At 51.2% G+C, this 18794-nt stretch overlaps 2 protein-coding genes across 16 annotated transcripts in view; both read left to right on the top strand.

The window, feature by feature from the left end:
• POMK (protein O-mannose kinase) lies at nt 1-16775 on the top strand. 15 transcript variants are annotated; one of them, XM_043454032.1, is made up of 8 exons: nt 1-149; nt 1311-1638; nt 2583-2855; nt 2977-3066; nt 3907-4062; nt 5907-6412; nt 13963-14148; nt 14581-16775. In XM_043454032.1, exons 6-8 carry the CDS (start codon nt 6131-6133, stop codon nt 15349-15351), a joined length of 1239 nt encoding a protein of 412 aa, XP_043309967.1. In that variant the 5' UTR covers nt 1-149; nt 1311-1638; nt 2583-2855; nt 2977-3066; nt 3907-4062; nt 5907-6130; the 3' UTR covers nt 15352-16775. The 15 variants fall into 15 exon arrangements, with proteins under 15 accessions (XP_043309967.1, XP_043309973.1, XP_043309962.1 ...); XM_043454027.1 differs by having other exon boundaries at nt 17-149; nt 1300-1638; XM_043454030.1 differs by having other exon boundaries at nt 17-149; nt 1300-1638; nt 3907-4028.
• LOC122432250 (60S ribosomal protein L17-like) overlaps nt 12744-18794 on the top strand; it is a 15393-nt gene continuing 9342 nt past the window's right edge. The window contains exon 1 of the mRNA XM_043454042.1: nt 12744-12754. The gene's annotated coding sequence lies outside the window, so the exon portion shown is untranslated. The remainder of the gene's footprint in view (nt 12755-18794) is intronic.

Consider the following 18794-nt stretch of genomic DNA (forward strand, 5'->3'; position numbering starts at 1 on the left):
ACTCCTGCTTTGCGTTCCGGCCTCCGGCTTTTCCGCATGCGTAGCGGGAGACGGAGCCCGCGCGGCAGCCTGGCGCTGGTCCTGCCGGGCGCGCTTCCGGCCGCGCAGGCGCAGGAGCCCGCGTGCCTGGCCGGGGGAAGGGACCGCAGGTAGGGGCGGCGGCGGCGGTCCCAGGGAAGGAGGCGGCGGCCCCGGGGGAGGGACGGCCGGCCGATCTGGGGAGGGGACCGCAGGTAGGGTGGTCGACGCGTAGCGCCAGCCCGCACCCGGAGCCGCGCGTGTAGCCAGCGAGCGGCGAGGGGCTGCAGGCGAGAATGGGGGCAGCTGGTCCGCGTATTGCCCGGCGCCCGACCCGGACTGGAGGCGGCGGACACTCCGCCGGGACGGACACCTCCGCCGGAGGTGGTCGGCGCCGCGCTGCCCCCGGGATGCGGCTCCGGGTCCGGTGTAGTCGTCTGCTGTCCCCACTTTTGAAAAAGAAGGGTTGAGCCGTGTTCTTTGGTGGTCTCGTTTTCTCCACCCTTGACCTCTGCTTTAGAACCTTAAGGCTAAGCAGGCATCCAGAATATTTAAAATAATTGTATTAATGTACCTGTGCTTTGTTGGCAAAGTGGGATACAACTAGAATTGTATTGTGGAGCACGAATTTGTTTCTTCCCTGGTTGTATAAGATATTCTGTAGTTGGCAGACACCATTTTTGTTCCATTGCTTTTCTTTTTCTTTAAGCTTCCTCCCTCCCACTGCCGTCTCTTTTTTAAAAAAAAATTAAGCTGTGAATGTATAGCAGTGGTTTCCACTGTTTCTGTTACCAGTTTTTTCTAATTATTGTCAGAAATCCTACGGGTCTAAGCAGTAGCTTTCCGTGTCATTTTGCTTTTTTCTGGGCAAGAACATTCCCTCAGCCATACAACCTTATCCCTTAACTCTGGGCAGCCTACTCCAGAAATATACCTTTAAAACAAACAAAAAATCAGGTGATGGAGTGGGTAAAAGACTTGTTTAATAAGTTGATGGAGGGCCTCAGGGTCTCAGCATCGATCTCCTAATCCCTGCAGTGACCCAGCTGTATTCAATTCAGTCCTATGCCTGAGGTTGTAGGATTTAGAGGAAGAAAGTTAACTTGAGGCCAGAAAGCTTGACTTTTCTGTGTACAGTTTTAGTCACCTTGGGTAATTCACTCTGACTCGGTTTTTCTTATCTGTGAAATGGGAATAGCAGCAGTTATATCTAGCTCATAGAATCTGTGTCAGACAGACATTGAAATGTTAGCTGAACTTCTGGTTGTGTGTCTTTCTGAGATGGTTTTCAGAAGTGCGTGAGGGGACTTCAGGATCATCGAAAGGCTGTTGAGGCGCACGGCTGTCAAGCTGACAAAAAGGTTAAAGGGGTAATGATGAGAGTCCAGCGCAGACTCGAAGATGTGAATGTGTCCTGAGACTGGCAGCCTTGAGCGGCAGAGAAGAAAGCGATGTCCCTCCAAAAGAAAACAAAGGAAGCTTCAGCCCTTGTAAGATCTGAATCTATCCCTGGAGGTGCAGAGTAGGATTGGGAGGTGAGGGGCTGCTCCAGTCCGCGGAGCGGGTGGTGAGTGAGAGCGACAGGGCGCCGGCACCGCGAAGAGAAGGAGCGCAGACACGGTAGGAGTGACGCAGGAGGGGGAGGCGGCGCCTGAGGCTGGGAAGACGGGGGGCCTAAAGGGGGGCCTAAAGGATCGACTGCCTGCTGCCCCCCAGCCGCCGGGATACCTGGGTACATGCGGCAGGCAGGGGAGGGTCCTCGGGGATCTCACAGTCAAGGAGGAAGGAACAGGCATCTCACATGGGGGCCTGCAGGGATGAGAAGAGCCAGGGGTGGGAGTGTGGGGTGCAGGCTGGGTCTGGAGAGGGGCACAGCGGCTGATCTTTTGCGGGGTAGGTATCAGAGTCTGGACTTTATTCTGAGGGCAGAGAAAGTGAAAGTATTAGTTGCTCACTCATGTCCGACCCTTTGCAGCCCCCTGGACTCTAGGCCGCCAGGCTCCTTTGTCCATGGAATTCTCCAGGCAAGGATATTGGAGTGGGTTGCCATTCCCTTCTCCAGGGGATCTTCCTGACCCAGGTCTCCTGCATTGCTGGCAGATTCTTTACTGTCTGAGCCACCAGGGGAAGCACCTGAGGGCAGAGAGGGGCTGTCAAATGTTTTTATTGCCAAGAGTGACAAAATTTGTGCTTCATGAGGACCCTGTGTATACCAGAGAGGACGTCTTCCACACGGGCACAGGAAGTGTGTGTAAAAGCTGCTTCACCAGCGGTGGTATAGTCAGTCCACAAGGGTGAACTAGCGTTTCATGTAGGCGCTTGGGTAAAACCTCAGAAACGTAAGGCTGGACTTTTAAAAGAAGCAGTTTACAAGGATGTACTCTTGGCGCTCCGTGTATTCCGCATCCCTGATAAGGGGACACTGTGCCATTCCATAGGAGGGACTTGAACCCCAGCAGACGTTGGTGTTCACGGGAGTCCTGGAACCAGGCCCCTGTGGTTACAAGGACAATACCGCTTGTGTAAAGCTTGGAAACATTCGTGCGTTATGTGTTGTTATTTAGGGGCACACATCCATGTGATGAAAATAAAAAGCACGCATGGGAACTCTGAACCTTCAACAGGTGCCCAAGTCACCTGTGTCAACACAGATGTCTGGACACCACCTCAGAGTTTCTGATTCAGAAAGTCCAGGGCGAGGACTCAACAACTTGTGTTTCTCAGAAGTTCCAGATGCTCCTGATGCTGCCGGTGCAGGGACCAGAGTTAAGCCGCTGACCCACCCACTTGAGGATGGGGGTTGCTTTTTGGGAGGGAGCAGAACAGGACTGCGAGGGGTACGTGGCTTTAACCCTGTTGGCATTATTTCTTTAAAAAGGGGGACGCAGTGTTACTTGACAGAGCGGATAGCTGCTCATGGTCTACGTTTTCACTTTTTCTGTGCTTGCAACATTTCAGGAAAGAAAAGAGATCCTGTTTGCTGCGGGGAATGGACTGGAAAAGAGAAAGCAGTGGTAGAGCCCGTGGGAGAGTGTCGCAGAAGCCCAGGTAGGAGATGCTTAGATCAGGGTGGGGGAGTGAGGGAAGGGGAGAGCGAGCAGATTTGGGAGCTTTCTGGGGGAGAAGCGACTGTCGATGGTGACTGGTCGGTCATGCTTAGGGGAGGGTGACATCAAGTTCCCTGGTTGCGTGCCCCTCATAGTGGGGACCCCTGCATGGCAGGCATGCTGGCGACAGGAGGGGGAATTGAGGGGTGGACGTCCCAGACCTTGAGGGGTCCCCAGCTGAGTGATGCTTTAAGAGAAGGAGCCAGGTCACAGCAGAGGCTGGAAACCATCTGCATCTACGGGGCCACCTGAGCCATGTGCATGGATGAGACCACGTGGAAGGCTTGGAATGGAAGAGGGGCCTGCAACACCCCGAGGGATGCCATCTCCTGAGGCAGGCCAGCCAGCTGCTGCCCGGCCACCCATTCTGGTGTGGCCCATGAGCTAAGGATCCCTTTCACATTTTTAAATGTTGGGGGGAAAAAAAAAAATCAAAGGAACAGTCTTGTGACTGAGGCTCGAATCTGAGTGTCTGTGAGCAGAGTTTTGCTGGAGCAGAGCCACACTTGCCCACTGGTGCGGGAGGGCCTGGCTGCTGCTGGCGGCCGGATGGAGGGACCGCAACCGTCCCCCGGTCGCTCTGCCCGGCCGCTCCACGCCCCGCGTGTCCCAGTGCTGCGGTCCTTCCATTACCGCTCTGGCCCCTAAAGCTGAACTTTTACTGTCTGGCCCTTTATGGGAAAAAGTTCTTCTGGTCTCTGACCTCAGGTCTAAGTTGAGACACTCTTGGTCGCTTTAAATGCTACAGAGAGACGGCAAGAGTTTTGCCTGTTTCTTGCAGGTCACCTTCTAAGAATCAGGCCTTGGGGGAAGACGCTCCGGAGACTGTGAGGCTGGATTGGTGAACGAACGGCGTCGTAGAGTCCACTGGAGTCCTGGGAGACGCCTGGAGGGAGGGCTCCGGTGAGAAAGATGCGGGCCCGGGATCTCGAGGATGGTGAGCAGACAGTGCCCGGGCCGTCACTGGGTGCTGCTGGCAGGACGCGGGCCGTGGGTGAACACCCCACCTCGTCCCAGAGAGAAGGGGCTTGAGTGAGCCTGGAGCAGAGCCGGGGGTCCCCGAGCTCCTTGCGGTGACGGCAGAGATGATGGAAGCCCCACGTTCTCTTTTGATCAGGGCAAAGTACCCTGACCCGTGGAAGAGTCCTCCCTTCTCCCATCCACCTACTAACCCGGCCTGACCCTGCTTAGCTTCGGAGGGGAGACGCGGTCTGGCGAGTCTGGGGTGGTGTGGCTGAGACGAGTCCCTCACTGCTGACAGTCCCTGCTGAGCAGAAACGCTGTCACTGCTGACCCGGCACCTGCAGCCTGGTCACTGGGAGATTACAGCGGGCACTTCTGAGACTGTGAGCACTGAAAAGAGCGGATTTGAGGGGGGAGGGTTGAGTTTGGGAGGTATATTTTTATCTTTTCGTGTTGAGATTTTCTATATATATACACCTAAGAATACATGCAACATCTTCATTCGTTCTCTGTTGACAAACACTTACTATTCCTTTCATGTCTTGACTATCGTGAATAATGATGCTATGGACAGAGCATGTATCTTTTCAAATTAGTAGGGTTGTGGGTTTTTTTTGATATGCACCCAGGAGTGAGATTGCTAGATCATATGATGGTTCTAATTTTAGTGTTTTATTGTTTTGAGGAACCTTCACATGGTTTTCCATAGCAGCGGCACCAGTTTACATTCCCACCAACAGTGTCAGAGTGTTCCTTTTTCTTCACATCCTCACCAACATTTGTTATCTCTGGTCATTTTTGGTCATGGCCATTCTGACAGGTGTGAGGTGATAACGTCAAATTTATAGTGTGTGAATTACGTCTCAACCTAAGTTTTTAATTGAATTATAGGTGATTTACACTATTTTGTTAGTTTCAAGCGTACAACATAGTGACTCAGTATTTTTAAAGCTTATGTTCCACTTAAAAGTTACTACAGAATAACAGCTGTATCCCCTCTGCTCAACTCTGGGTCAGAGACAGAAGTGGCTTCTCCAGGCAGAGTGACTTAGCTGCTCCAGACGAGAGCGGGGTGTCAGGCTCCCCGACAGGTCCTGGGGCTATAGACTTCTCTGCTAATCTGCGCTTGCAGAGAACAGTTTGCAGTGAGAAGGCAGGTGTCATTCAGAGAGGGTGGCCTGGAGCTTGGCAGTGCCCTAGCAGGGCACGTATGGACTGCCTAAGACGTGTGGGAGGAGTGGGTTCCAGGAGGGAGTGATGGAGGTCAGGGGACGCCGGGGGGCAGAGAGGGGCTGGCGGGGAGGCCTCGGCTCCCGGCCCGGCTGTACTGCCCCGGAGTTCGGGAGCCTGGGAGACCCCTGGCCGGGAGGGCCCGGGGGAAGCGGGCTGCTCAGACCATGGCAGAGTCACAAGTCTTATTCAACAGACCTCCTCTTTGGTACTTAGAGGCAGAGCGCTTTCAAACCAAAGAGCCCTGACCCCTGTGGGTGGCAACCAGCGTCCACCCCGGGCTCCTGGAGGGCCCGGCGCCGGACATCCAGGCTCCTTCCCTCCCCCGCCCGCCTCCCACCCAGGCAGCAGCGCCTGCCTCCACCGGCCCGCCTCCCACCCACCCCTCCCACCCCTCCCAGGGCACCCTTTCACACCTTTGCTGCTTAAAAGCATCAGGGGGCTTCTGAGCACCTCCCAAGGGGCACCGCAGCCCCTCAGCATCCCACACAGCCCCCAGCCCAGCTTCTCCCCTGCCGTCTCCAGAGCCGCGGTTTGCTTTCCTCTTAGCATTGCTGGCTGCTCAGGGCTTGTCTTTACTCCATGCAGGCGGCTGTGGGGGAGACAGAGACACGGCCGACAGGCCCGGGACTGCCTTCTGCTCGAACCTGCAGTAGAAAGTCGGGGCTCCGGGAGGAGCCGGCATCGGGCACGCAGCTGCTTCTCTCAAACCCCGATGCTCACAGCGGCCCCGGGCCCCTCTGTCCTTCCTGAGACAGGCTGGGCTGTGACTGTGCCTGTCTCCATCTGAGGGGCCAGCGGAGCGCAGCGCCATGGAGACGGGGCCCCCGGAGGGCAGGAAGGGGCCCGCGCCCAGGGAGCTGCCCCCGGCCGTGGGGCTGCTGCTGTCCATGGCGCTCATGAACGTCGTCCTCTACCTCTGCCTCGACCGGCTCGTCACCGTGCCCCGGGGCCCTGCGGAGCACCCCGGCCGCTGCCCGCCCGGCCACTTCAGCATGGAGCAGGTGACCACCTGCTCCCCGTGGCTGTCCTGCGAGCAGCTGAGGACGGAAGTGAGGCCGCTGAAGCGCGTCGGGGAGGGAGCTGTGAAGACGGTGAGTCCGGCTCACCGTCAGTGGGGAGGGCGGCTGGCATCACCCCAGAAACCTGGCCGCGGGGATGTCATCCCGGTAAAGGGTGGCCCACCCCCTTGTAGGGGGTCAGCAAATGCCTTTCCAGTCAACAAATGCCGTTAGGAACCCCGTGTCACAGCGTGAGAATGCTGTCATAAGTAGAAAAGCAAAATGGAAAGCAGTGCAAGACTGTTTCCATCTGCAAGATTATATACGGAAAAAATATAAAAATGATAGAAATCGTGCAGTGCTGAAGGAGGATTTGGGGCAAGCTTTTCTGGTTCTTATTTTTCCATCTCTATGGTGCTGTTTTTTAAAGACTTTTTATTTTACCTTGGAGTGTAGACAGTTAACAACTTTGTGATGGTTTCAGATGAACCACAAAGGGACTCAGCTGAACACATACCTGTATCCTTTCTCCCCCAAACTCCCCTCCCGTCCGGGCTGCCGCACACCCCTGAGCAGAGTTCCCTGTGCTGTACTGTAGGTCCTCGTTGGTTACCCATTTTATTTATTTATTACCTCTGTCTTTATTTTTATATTTTATTCTTTTTATTTATGTTTGGGGGCTGCGCTGGGTCTTCACTGCTGGGCGTGGGCTTTCTCTCGTTCCAGCGAGTGGGAGCAGCTCTCGTTGGGGTCCACGGGTGTCTCCTTGTAGTGGCTTCTCTTGTTGCTTAGAGCACAGGCTCAGCGGTTCTGGCGCACGAGCTTAGTTGCCCCGAGGCATGTGGAATCTGCCCAGACCTAGGATCAAACCCACGTCCCCTGCACTGGCAGATGGATTCTTTACCACTGATCCCCCAGGAGAGCCCGGGTTTTTTGTTTTGATGCTGTTAAGCGTCATGCGAGCAAGCTGTTGGTAAATTTTGGAGACTTAATCCCTCGTCGGTCACATCATTTGCAAATATTTTCTCCCAGTCTGTGGGTTGTTTTTTCCTTTTGTTTATTGTTTCCTTTGCCATTCAAAAGTTTTTGAGTTTAAGTAGGTCCCATTTGTTTATTTCTGTTTTATTTCCGTTATTCTGGGAGACAGATGGAAAAAGCAATTGCTGCGATTTCTGTCAGCGTGCTATAATGTTGATTAAGAGAATTTTTTACTTCAAAAAGAGAAACCAAAGGGGCCAATTCAGTTCTCATTAGAAGCCTCCAGAGCCCCGTCTCATGGGCCGTGTCTCAGCAGCGGTTGTGCCCGTGTTAACTGAGACAAGATGACTCTGGAAGTCAGTTAAGGATGGTGGCTTGTTCGTTAAAATGAAGGGCGACCAAAAGGCTGTTACCCTGAGATTTTGTTTCTTTGGCTGAAACTTGCCCTTGGGGCAAGGAAGAGAGCTGTGGGCTTGTCATCCCAGGGGGTCAGGTGGTAGTGGGTATCTGGGGACAAGGGTCCAGCAGGAAACCTGGGGATGAGCTGAGGCCGTGCCTGGCTGGCTTGGGACCAGAGGCAGGATGTGAGGAAGGAGTCAGGTGAGGGTCCTGGGGGGCTCCCAGCCTTGGGCACGCTGCCCCTGCATGCGGTGTGGGGGGCGGGGGTGCCGGCCTGGGTGGGGAGCGTGGGGACTGCGGCCCGACTGGATCTGGTGAGGAATCACTGGGTTCTGGCTGTCCCTGCCAGGCGGAGGCCGTGGGCCATCCCATTAGATTGGCCATGGGGTGTAAGGGACGGGGTGATGGAGGTGCCTGGCGGGGGGCAGCTGAGGGACAGGGTCAGCGGCGCCCGGGAGGTCCCATATGCACGTGAGGTGGCCAGGCCGCTGGGTGTAAAATCTGGCACTCGGGGTGGGGGGAGGCATAGATTTGGGTCGGTGTTGACAGCAGTGGGCGTGAAGATGTCCCCAGGGAGGGAGGTAGTGGAGAGAGGACCTGAAGCCAGGTAATTTCTGTCTCCTTCAAAGAGGGACCCTGTGGGCTCCCCACTTGTTTCTCTGTTGTTGGGCTCATGCAGAACATTTTTGGCATTGGTTTTTACCCTGAAGGAGGTCTTTGAGTAGCTTCAGTGATGGCAGGTTGTTGTTTGGGGACAGACGTGATTTTAGGGGATCTCAGCAGACTCCCACTAGACACAGCCGCGCGCAGTGTGGTTGGTTTGTTAAGGTGAAGGGCACTCAAAGGCTGTCACTGAGGTTTTGTTTCTTTGGCTGAAATTTGCCCTCATGGCACAAGTGTTCTGAGTGCAGTGTCAGCTCCCCTGGGAGCCCCATCTGTCCCTGGGACCCCAGGGCCTGTGCAGCGTCCGGCCCAGGGCGGCCTCCTGACCTTCCATCCACCCCGCTGCCCCCACATCTCCCTTGTGGGCATCCTCCTCTCTGACAGCATCCGTGTGCCCACCTCACAGACCTCCGGTAGTTTTCACAGCTGCTGCTTTTGTCCTTTAAAACTAAGGTACTTTCAGTTCAGTTCAGTCATTCAATCATGTCCGACTCTTTGGGACCCCACGGACTGCAGCACGCCAGGCTTCCTTGTCCATCACCAACTCCCAGAGTTTGCTCAAACTCGCGTCCATCGAGTTGGTGATACCATCGAACCATCTCATCCTCCATCGTCCCCTTCTCCTCCCACCTTCAGTCTTTCCCAGCATCAGGGTCTTTTCCAACGAGTCAGTTCTTTGCATCAGGTGGCCAAAGTATTGGAGTTTCAGCTTCAGCATCAGTCCTTCTAATGAATATTCAGTACTGATTTCCTTTAGGATGGACTGGTTGGATCTCCTTGCTGTTCATGGGACTCTCAAGAGTCTTCTCCCAACACCACAGTTCAAAAACATCAATTCTTCGGCACTCTGCTTTCTTGATGGTCCACATCCGTACATGACTATGGGAAAAACCATAGCTTTGATTAGACAGACCTTTGTCAGCAAAGTAACGTCTCTGCTTTTTAATATGCTGTTTAGTTTTGTCATAGCATTTCTTCCAAGGGGCAAGCATCTTATAATTTCATGGCTTCAGTCACCATCTGATTTTGGAGTGATTTTGGAGCTCAAGAAAATAAAGTCTCATTTTTCCATTGTTTCCCCATCTATTTGCCATGAAGTGATGGGACTGGATGCCATGATCTTAATTTTCTGAATGTTGAGTTTTAAGCCCACTTTTTCACTCTTCTTTTTCACTTTTATCAAGAGGCTCTTTAGTTCTTCTTCGCTTTCTGCCATAAGGGTGGTGTCATCTGCATATCTGAGGTTATTGATATTTCTCCTGCCAATCCTGATTCCAGTTTGTGCTTCATCCACCCTCAGATTTTGCATGATGTACTCTGCATATAAGTTAAATAAGCCAAGTGACAATATGCAGCATTGATATACTGCTTTCCCAATTTGGAACCAGTTCATTGTTCCATGTCCAGTTCTAACAGTTGCTTCTTGACCTGCATACAGATTTCTCAGGAGGCAGGTAAGGTGGCCTGGTATTCCCATCTCTTAAAGAATTTTCCACAGTTTGTTGTGATCCACACAGTCAAAGGCTTTGCCATAGTTAAGAAAGCAGTAGTAGATGTTTATCTGGAACTTCCTTGCTTTATCTATGATCCCAGTTTCCCCCACAGTCATTCTCTCCCATCAGGAAGCTTCCATAAGCCTCTCATCCTTCTCCATCAGAGGGCAGACAGACTGAACACTGCAATCACAGAAAACTAACCAAACTGGTCACGTGGACCACAGCCTTCTCTAACTCAGTGAAACTATGAGCCATGCCCTGTAGGGCCACCCAAGACGGACAGGTCATGGTAGAGACTTCTGACAAAACGTGGTCCACTGGAGAAGGGAATGGCAAACCACTTGAGTATTCTTGCCTTGAGAAACCTATGAACAGCGTGAAAAGGTCCTTTACAGGGGCACAGCGTTTGGGTTGGCGCCCATCAGAAGAACCGATTCAGTTCTTTCTCTTCCTCTGTCGCCCTCTAGCTTTGTGCAACCCCAGAAAGGGCCGATTGTGATGTTTTTCTTGTGGAAGGCTGGCTGGAGCACAAGTGTGTGAAAAAGCAGCGCCACCCTTCAGCCGCCTCCTCATCCAGGACCTCTCTTCTCCTCTGTGCTGAAGCCTGGGTGGCCTCATCCGGCCCCGTTCCTGCCTTTATCCCCTGGTGAACCCTGGACTTTCCTATCCCCTGCCTCCCCCAATCTTGGATGTTGAAAGACTTCTGACGCTAGGTGTATGGCAGACCATCCCCTCAGCCTCCTCCCCTCTCCCCACCACCCAGCTACTCACACCACGGCCAGGAGGCCTCCTTTTTCTTTTAAGTTCAATTTTAATTTTATATTGGGGTATTACTGATTTACAGTAGGCTGTTCAGATGTACAGCACAGTGAAATCTCACTCATCTGTCCTTCAGATTCTTTTCCCATATAGGTTGTTACAGAATACTGAGCTCCGCGGTAGAGCCTTGTTGGTTAGCCCTTTCATATTTAATGCCACGTGTGTGTTGGTCCCAGCATTTCTCTCTTCCCCGCCCCGGGAGGCACCGCTGTCATCCCCCTTTCTCCACGTCCAGGCTCAGCCCCTCAGAGGTTCCAGTGTCTCTGCACGTGGGAGAGAGCTAGGATGTGGCCTTTCCGGGGCTCCTGCCTCAGCCCCTCCCGACCCAGGGCCCCGTGCCTGGTGCCTGCCCGTCTCCATGTCCCCCAGCTGGGGCTCTCTGCCTCCGCGCCTGCCCGCTTCGGCTGCTCACGCCGCAGTTGGAGTGCCGTGTGTGTAACCACGCCCAGTGGTGTCCCTCCTCTGCTCTGCTCCTCCGTGCAGGGCACCTCGTCCTTCTCCAGTCCTTTCAGCGACCGAGGGCCGCTCCCAGCCTCCCCCCCCAACCCCCCCACCCCGCGCGGCTCTGTCACTGCAGGCTGTGGACGAATCTCCAGGGGCCACGCCCCGCTGTCCTTGCTGCCTGGGATGTGGTCTGCAGAAGCCACTTGGCTCCTTCTCCACCTCTGTCAGCTTCCTGTTTGAGCATCACCCCAGGGAGAGCTTCCCCAAGCTAATAAAGTTGTAAACTCTTCCCCCTTCCCTGCTTCATTATTCTCCAAAGCATATTTTACCTCCCAGTGCACTTTGCACACTTCCTGTTTATTTTCTCTTATCATCTGCCTCCTGCACTAGAATGTAAGTTTCACATGGCCAGGGATTTACTTCAGTTTTTTTAATTGACATAAGTAACTTGTTAAATGAATGAAGACAGATTAGACTTTGTACTGCAAAGAACCATGTAAACTATTTTCTAAAATTTGTCTTTACATTTATAATAAGAATCACATGAATGATACATGAAGAGCTCCTAGAAATTAATAAGCATGAAGCAAACAATCCTAGAGAAGATAGTATGAAGGACAGTGAACAGACTTTCCACAGACGACACACAGAAATGCCCAGGGATGAATTAGTCGTCAGGAGAATACAGATGAAAACAGGGAAATGTTTTTCATCTGGTAGATTGGTAGCACTTAGTAAGGCTGGAGGAGATGGCAGCCCACTCCAGGATTCTCGCCCAGAGAATCTGGACGGAGAAGCCTGGTGGGCCGCTGTGGGTAGGGTCGCGCGGGGTTGGACACGACTGCAGTGACTTGGCGGCGGCCACCGCAGCGTGGTTGAGGCTCGAACGTAAGATTCACGCACGATGGGAGAAGGCGCGTGTTGGCCCAGGCCCTGAAGGGTCCGATGGTACACAGGGTTCATTCAGTGATCCGTCTGCTTCCCTAACTTACGAAAACATCTGCGTGTGTGCAGAGAGATGTGAATATAAGGCTCTTCACTGTAGCACTGTTGTTAATAGGAAGTGAGTGGGAAATGATTTAGATATACATCAACTCTTTAAAAATAGATCACATAAGGTCATATTAAATGCCTATGTAGAATTACAGAGCTGTGTAGAAAAATGAACCTAAGCCACCCTGGCAGCATCTGTCCCAAATTTAATGAATTTTTATTATACTTCAGTTTAAAAAAAAACAAAGACCTTCTGTAAAATCTTACCTAACGTACACCAGTGTAGGTTGTACACCCATACTATGAAATGTTTTGAAGCTTTAAAAAGAATGACCTGGATCTATATATATGTATTGTAGTCCCATTTTATATAACAGACTCAAGTGCTGTTTTATAAATGGGTATTAATAACGTGTAAAAGCAAAGAAAAATGTCTGGAACATTACTAGTCAGACAGTTAACTAGTTCCCTTTGGGCCGGGGATTAAATTCAGAGGAAGGAGTTCTACTCCTTCCATATTTGAACTTTTATCAAGAAGAGTATTCATGATTATTTTTATAATATTTTTTAAAAAGGTAGATTGCTGAGAAATGATTCTTAACCCCTAACTTGGAATATGTAATATTGGAGGTTTCAGATATTTGTGAGAGATCCCAAAGACTAATGATATTTGATAATAAACATCAGTAGTATTTAATCTTTTCATTTATCTGAGGCACAAAAGTGAATGTGATGTAAGCGAGGTTCGGGAGGAAGTCATGAGGCCTGTGGCTGAAGCTCTCCCGCATTTCTTGTGGAATAAATGTGTAAAAAAACCATAGCAGCGTCTCTTTAGTGATCCCCATTTTATATGAAAAAAAAAGCTAATGCCATTGAGGGGAAGGGGAGCCCAAGGGAGTGATGGATCGCAACAGAAACAGGATTTTTTTACTGGAGTCAGAGATCAAATCCAGTGCTTGTGTAGCTCTGTGGAGAGAATAAAATGTGTTCCATATAAAAATTTAAGAAATGCATTCACAAAAAAAAAAAAAAAAGAAATGCATTCACGAAACATACAGTGATTCTAGCAGCAAGGGCAACTTGACTTCTTAGTAGAAATTATCTATAATGAAATTTCTCAGATTTGGGTTTTGGAGAATGTCTTGAAAGACAACTGTTTGAATAAATGATCAACAGCGACAGTTTAGTGGGTTTTTCTGTTAATGAACCTTCCTTCTCAGGCCCACAGTAAATCTTCATAGTCCTCCAGCCTACCTCCTCCATTTGATGTATTTTTTAGTTCCTTAAAGAATGTTTTAAAATATAAAAGTAGTATATATTCTTTCTTGTTATACCGAAAGGTATAAAGGAGGTGGGGGGGAAGTATGTAGAGAACAGAAAACGTCCTTAGATTTCTGTGTAATTTTGTTTTATGCAGTTAGAACAATAATATAAAAGCACTGTGTGTCCCGTTCATCTGTAACATTGCTTGTATCTGTGAAAACTCCATCAGATAGCGTCTGCACCCATAACCTTCCCTGAGTGGCCCTGCACAACTGGACCGCTTCTCAATTTTTGATGGGTGGACAGGTTCCAGTTAGGCTTTTATAAATAATGCTAGATTTTTATTTCTAGAGCTTTTTGTGTATTTCGGATTATTGCCTTAGATTTAAGTGCCGAAGTCTCTTGAAAACTACACCCCAAGTTGCTTCCATAACCTTTATTTTAACTACGAAGACATGGAGGCCAGAGGGACACAGCCCGGGGCAGCCGGGTCCTGGCCTGGAGCCTGTTTTCTCTTCTGCAGCCCCTGCCTTCCCTTTGGGGACTCGGGCAGCGGGTCAGCGGTTCTTTCTTCTTTCCCCATGATAGAAGTGTGCGCGCACGGCCGTGTGGGGCAGCTGCTCGCCGGCCAGCGGTGGCAGGACAGCTGGCCCAGGGCGTGCGTCGTTTCAGCTCCTGCTGTTCCAGCCAAAGTCACGGAAAAGCATGACCGTGTTAAAGCGTGTTCCCTGCGTACAGCCGTTCCTATTTGTGGTTTCCTCTGCACCTTTTAAGGCGAGTGGCAGTGCCGGTGTGAGGGGCTGGCTGGACTCACTCCCTACTCGGGGTTCTCCAGCTCTCCACTCGCCCCTTCCCCAGTCTTCTCCCTCCCGGCCCTGCATCGCGCAGCCCTGCTTTCCAACTGGGGGTCTGTTTGCTACTCCCTGTCTTTGCACGTGCAGCCCCCTCTCCGGGGTATGACCCCCATGTTCCACATCCGCTTTGCAGCCCCGTCATCCCACAGACCCGCTCCCGGGCCAGCTGCCCCGCCGCCTGCAGGCCGAGCCTTCGCCCAGCGTCTGGTCCGGCTCCCAAGCGAGTCTGCGGAACAGCCTGCGCTTGGCTCTGTGCATCCTCTGCACCACATCCGGCCCCTCAAGGCATCTGCTTCCTGGCTCACCAGCCAACGAGGGTTCTGGGTTGACCTTCTCTGTGGCTTTGTTGCAGGTGTTTCTGTCCGAGTGGAAGGAACGCAAGGTGGCCCTGTCGCGGCTCACCAGGCCGGAGGTGAGAGACGATTTCCTGCACGGGCTGCAGATGCTGCGGGCGCTGCAGAGCGAGCACGTGGTCACGCTGCTGGGCTACTGTGAGGATGACAACACCATCCTCACCGAGTACCACCCCTTGGGCACCCTGGGCAACCTGGAGGCGACGCTGAGCCTCGCCAAGTACCGCAGCCTGAACACGTGGCAGCACCGGCTGCAGCTGGCCCTGGGCTACGTGGCCGTCCTCGACTTCCTGCACCGCAGCCCCCTGGGCACGCTGGTCATGTGCGACTCCAGCGACCTGCCCAAGACCCTGTCCCAGTACCTGCTGACCGCCAACTTCAGCATCGTGCTCAACGACCTGGACGCCCTGCCGCTGGTGAACCGCAGCTCCGGGGCCCTGGTGAAGTGCGGCCACCGGGAGCTCCGTGGGGACTTCGTGGCCCCAGAGCAGCTGTGGCCCTTTGGAGAGGACGTGCCCTTCCAGGACGACCTCATGCCTGCGTATGACGAGAAGACTGACATCTGGAAGATTCCCGACGTCTCCAGTTTCCTTCTGGGGCACGTGGAGGGGAGCGACATGGTCCGATTCCACTTGTTTGACATTCACAAGGCATGTAAGAGCCAGGTGCCTGCAGAGAGACCCACCGCTCAGGCCGTCCTGGACGCTTACCAGAAGGTTCTGAATCTACTCAGAGACACCGCGACGTCTCAGACTAGAGAGATGCTGTGAAAGACAGGGTGGTTGCTGAGGGATGGGAGTCAGGGGACAGCTGGAAGAGCTGCCCCGGTTTTGCCCTGATGGAAGGTGTTAGCGGCTCTGCCCCGGGTTCTTCCTCTCCTGACCGCCTGGCGGGAGTTGCTGAGCAAGAGCACATGGGCTTGCTGTGAGCCTGGCTGCAAGCGAAGGGGGAGAGAAGCAGTGAGTCGGACCAGTATCTGAAGGAAGTAACAAAAATGAAGCTACAAAGAGGTGTCCCTAACAGCTGAATCCATAGGCTTGTAAGAAATGTGCGTGGAGAGGTTTTTAAGTGGCAGTGTGGGGAAGAGACAAGCGGTGGTTCTTGCTTTGTCAGCTGAGTATCTGCGGTGTGCTTCACGGTACCGAGGAGACGTCACTGTGTCTCAGGTGACTGCCCAGGGCCACGCCTGTGTCATCCACGTCCCAGCGAGCTAGCGTGCATGCTCTCTGAAACCTTGAGTGGATAAGGAGCTTTGAAAATATCGTGTATGACGGAAATCCCATCTGTGTTACTACTGCCTCGGATGGTGCTTGTGAAATTCCTCTTTACTTTCCAGCTGGATATTTATTCTGTGCTCAACATTAATTATCGTGAACATTTTACACCAATAGTGTCTGTCACTCACTCATTAATGGAAGGCGTTGACAGACTTTCCACTTGAGTTGCATGATTGAATCCTTCAGAAAGCTTTCCTTGGTCTCTGTCATCCTCATTTGCAGGGGAGGAAGGATTTGGTACATATTGATCACTACCAATAAGGGGGTCAAAGCTGGCATTGAGGGCAGAAAGGCTGTGTGCAGGCCTCGTGGTCACCGGAATTACAGAGAGCTGGCCCAGCCCCGCAGTCTCGGACTCAGTGTCTCGGTGGAGTCTCTGCATTTCTCACTGGTTCCCTGGTGATGCAGGCAGTGCTGCCGGTCTGGGAACCACATTTCGAGAACCATTGTCCTTACCTATCCAGGCAGTAGACAGGACGTGTGATCAGTATTATCCTTGTTCTACCTCCCATGGTGATTGAGTCCTGGGAGTCCTATGGTTGGTCAGAGAATACGCTTGCCCAGAGTATATTAACTGCTGCTCTTAGTTTTAAACATGCTGCCAGAACCCACGAGGATGGCTGTAATCAAAAGAATGGACAGTAACAAATGTTGGCAAGGATGTAGAGAATTGGAGCCTTCATACGTTGCTGGTAGTAATAAAATGGCCCGGCTGCTTTGGGAAACAGTCTGACCGTCCTCAAAAGGTCAAAAATAGAGTTACCGTGACCCAGCAGTTCCAGTTCCCAGTATTTACCAATGAGAATTGAAAACATGTCCATAAAAGAACTTGGACACAAATATTCATAGCAGCATTATTCATCATAGACAAAAGATGAAGATGTCCACCCGCTGGTGAATAGATAAAAGAAAATGTGGTCCCTCCATACAAAGTGGTAACATTCAGCCATGAAAGGAGTGTAGCACTTGGTCATGCTCCAACATGGATGAAGGTGCTAAGTGAAAGAAGCCATCACAAAAGACCACATGCCGTGTGATTCCATTTGTAGGAAATGTCCAGAATCGACAAACCCACAGAAACAGAAAATAGTGGTTTCAGAGGGGCTGGCAGGGGCTTGGACTTGAAGAATGGTGGGGTGCTTGCTCATGGATACAGGGTTTCTTCAGGGGAGATGAAAATTTCCAGAAATGGTGATGGTTGCATAGCTCTGAATATACTAAATAACACTGAGTTGTATAAAAGGGGGGCAGTTTTATGGTTTGTGAATTATATCTCAATAAAGCTGGAAAAAAAAAAACCCCACCTCTGCCACAAGACCATGTATCTCTTATGACCCTTTTGACTTGACGAAGTAGTTACCGTATGGAGCTGCTGATGTGATGTTACCCTTTTCATGTTGTAATTCTGGATTGAGGGTTTTCCTTGATTTTGGGACTTTGCATTAGAACAAAATGTTCCGTTTCAAATGAATTTCTTTTTAAATACTGATGATAGAGCAAAAATGAACAGCATGGCATTTGGAAAGGACACGGTGCCCGGGTCGGAAGATGTGTGAGTAACAGCTCCAGCTCCGCAGGTGACTCACCCGCGGCCTCGGACAAACCGATTTCCAAGTGAGACAGTCGGCGAGGCGTTTCCAGCCTCTGCTCCTCCCCTGAGTTCTCCGTGATGCTTTATTGTGCCAGTGCCAGGCACCACGCTGGACCTGGCCCTTCAGTTTCTACCTTCGGTAGCAACAGAACTGCAAAATCGTAAGAGGGAAAGAAAGACCCACCTTCCTGCTGTGTAAAAGAGACTCACTTCCATTTTAAGACCACACATAGGCTCAAAGTAAAGGGATGGAAAAAGATATTCCATGCACATGGGAGCCAGAGGAGAGCAAGGGTAGCTCTACTTCTTTTAGACAAAACAGGCTGTAAGTCAGAAAGTGCAGTGAGACAGAATTCAGTATATGATGATAAAGGGGTCAATTCATCAAGAGGGTATAAAAATCATAAATCTGTATGCACCCCAAAATGCATATAGATCTGATGGGAGAAATAGACAACAATACATTATAGTTATTACAATAATACCCCACTTTAATACCCCAATTTCAACAGTGGACAGATAATCCAGACAAAATCAAGAAGGAAACCTTGGATTTTTAACTATATCTTGGACTAAATGAATCTAACAGACATACATAGAAAATTCTACCAAACAGCAGCAGAATACACATTTTCCTCAAGCACACATGAAACTTTCTCCAGGACAGATTATGCTGTTAGGTCACAAATATTAACCATTTTGAGAAGATTGAAATAACATCAAGCATCTCATCCCATTTTCTTACCACAGTGGTTTGAAACTTCAATAGAAATCAGTAACAAGGGTGAAGACAACAGAAACCAATGAAGCAGAAAACAGACAAAGGAAATCACGAATGTGTGGAAATTAAAGAACACACACCTGAACAAACAATGAGTCACAGAAGAAATCAAAAGGACAATTTAAGTTCCTTGAGACAAAAATGAAAACACACTGTACCAAAACTTGGTTGTTCCTGTTCAGTCGTGCAGTCATGTCTGACTCTCTGCGACCCCATGAACGGCAGCACGCCAGGCTTCCCTGTCCTTCACTATCTCCCAGAGGTTGCTCAAGCTTGTGTCCATTGAGTCAGGATGCCATCCAACCATATTCTCTGTTGCCCCCTTCTCCTCCCGCTTTCAGTCTTTCCCAGCATCAGGGTCTGTTCTGATGAGTCGGCTCTTTGCATCAGGTGGCCAAAGTATTCGAGCTTCAGCATCAGTCCTTGCAAAGAATATTCAGGGTTGATCTCCTTTAGGATTGACTGGTTTGATCTCCTTGCTGCCCAAGGGGCTCTCAATAGTCTTCTCCAGCACTGCAGTTCAAAAGCGTCAGTTCTTCGGCACTCAGCCTCCTTTATGGTCCA

Source organism: Cervus canadensis, chromosome 31, assembly GCF_019320065.1.
Source record: "Cervus canadensis isolate Bull #8, Minnesota chromosome 31, ASM1932006v1, whole genome shotgun sequence".
NCBI classification, from domain to species: domain Eukaryota; kingdom Metazoa; phylum Chordata; class Mammalia; order Artiodactyla; family Cervidae; genus Cervus; species Cervus canadensis.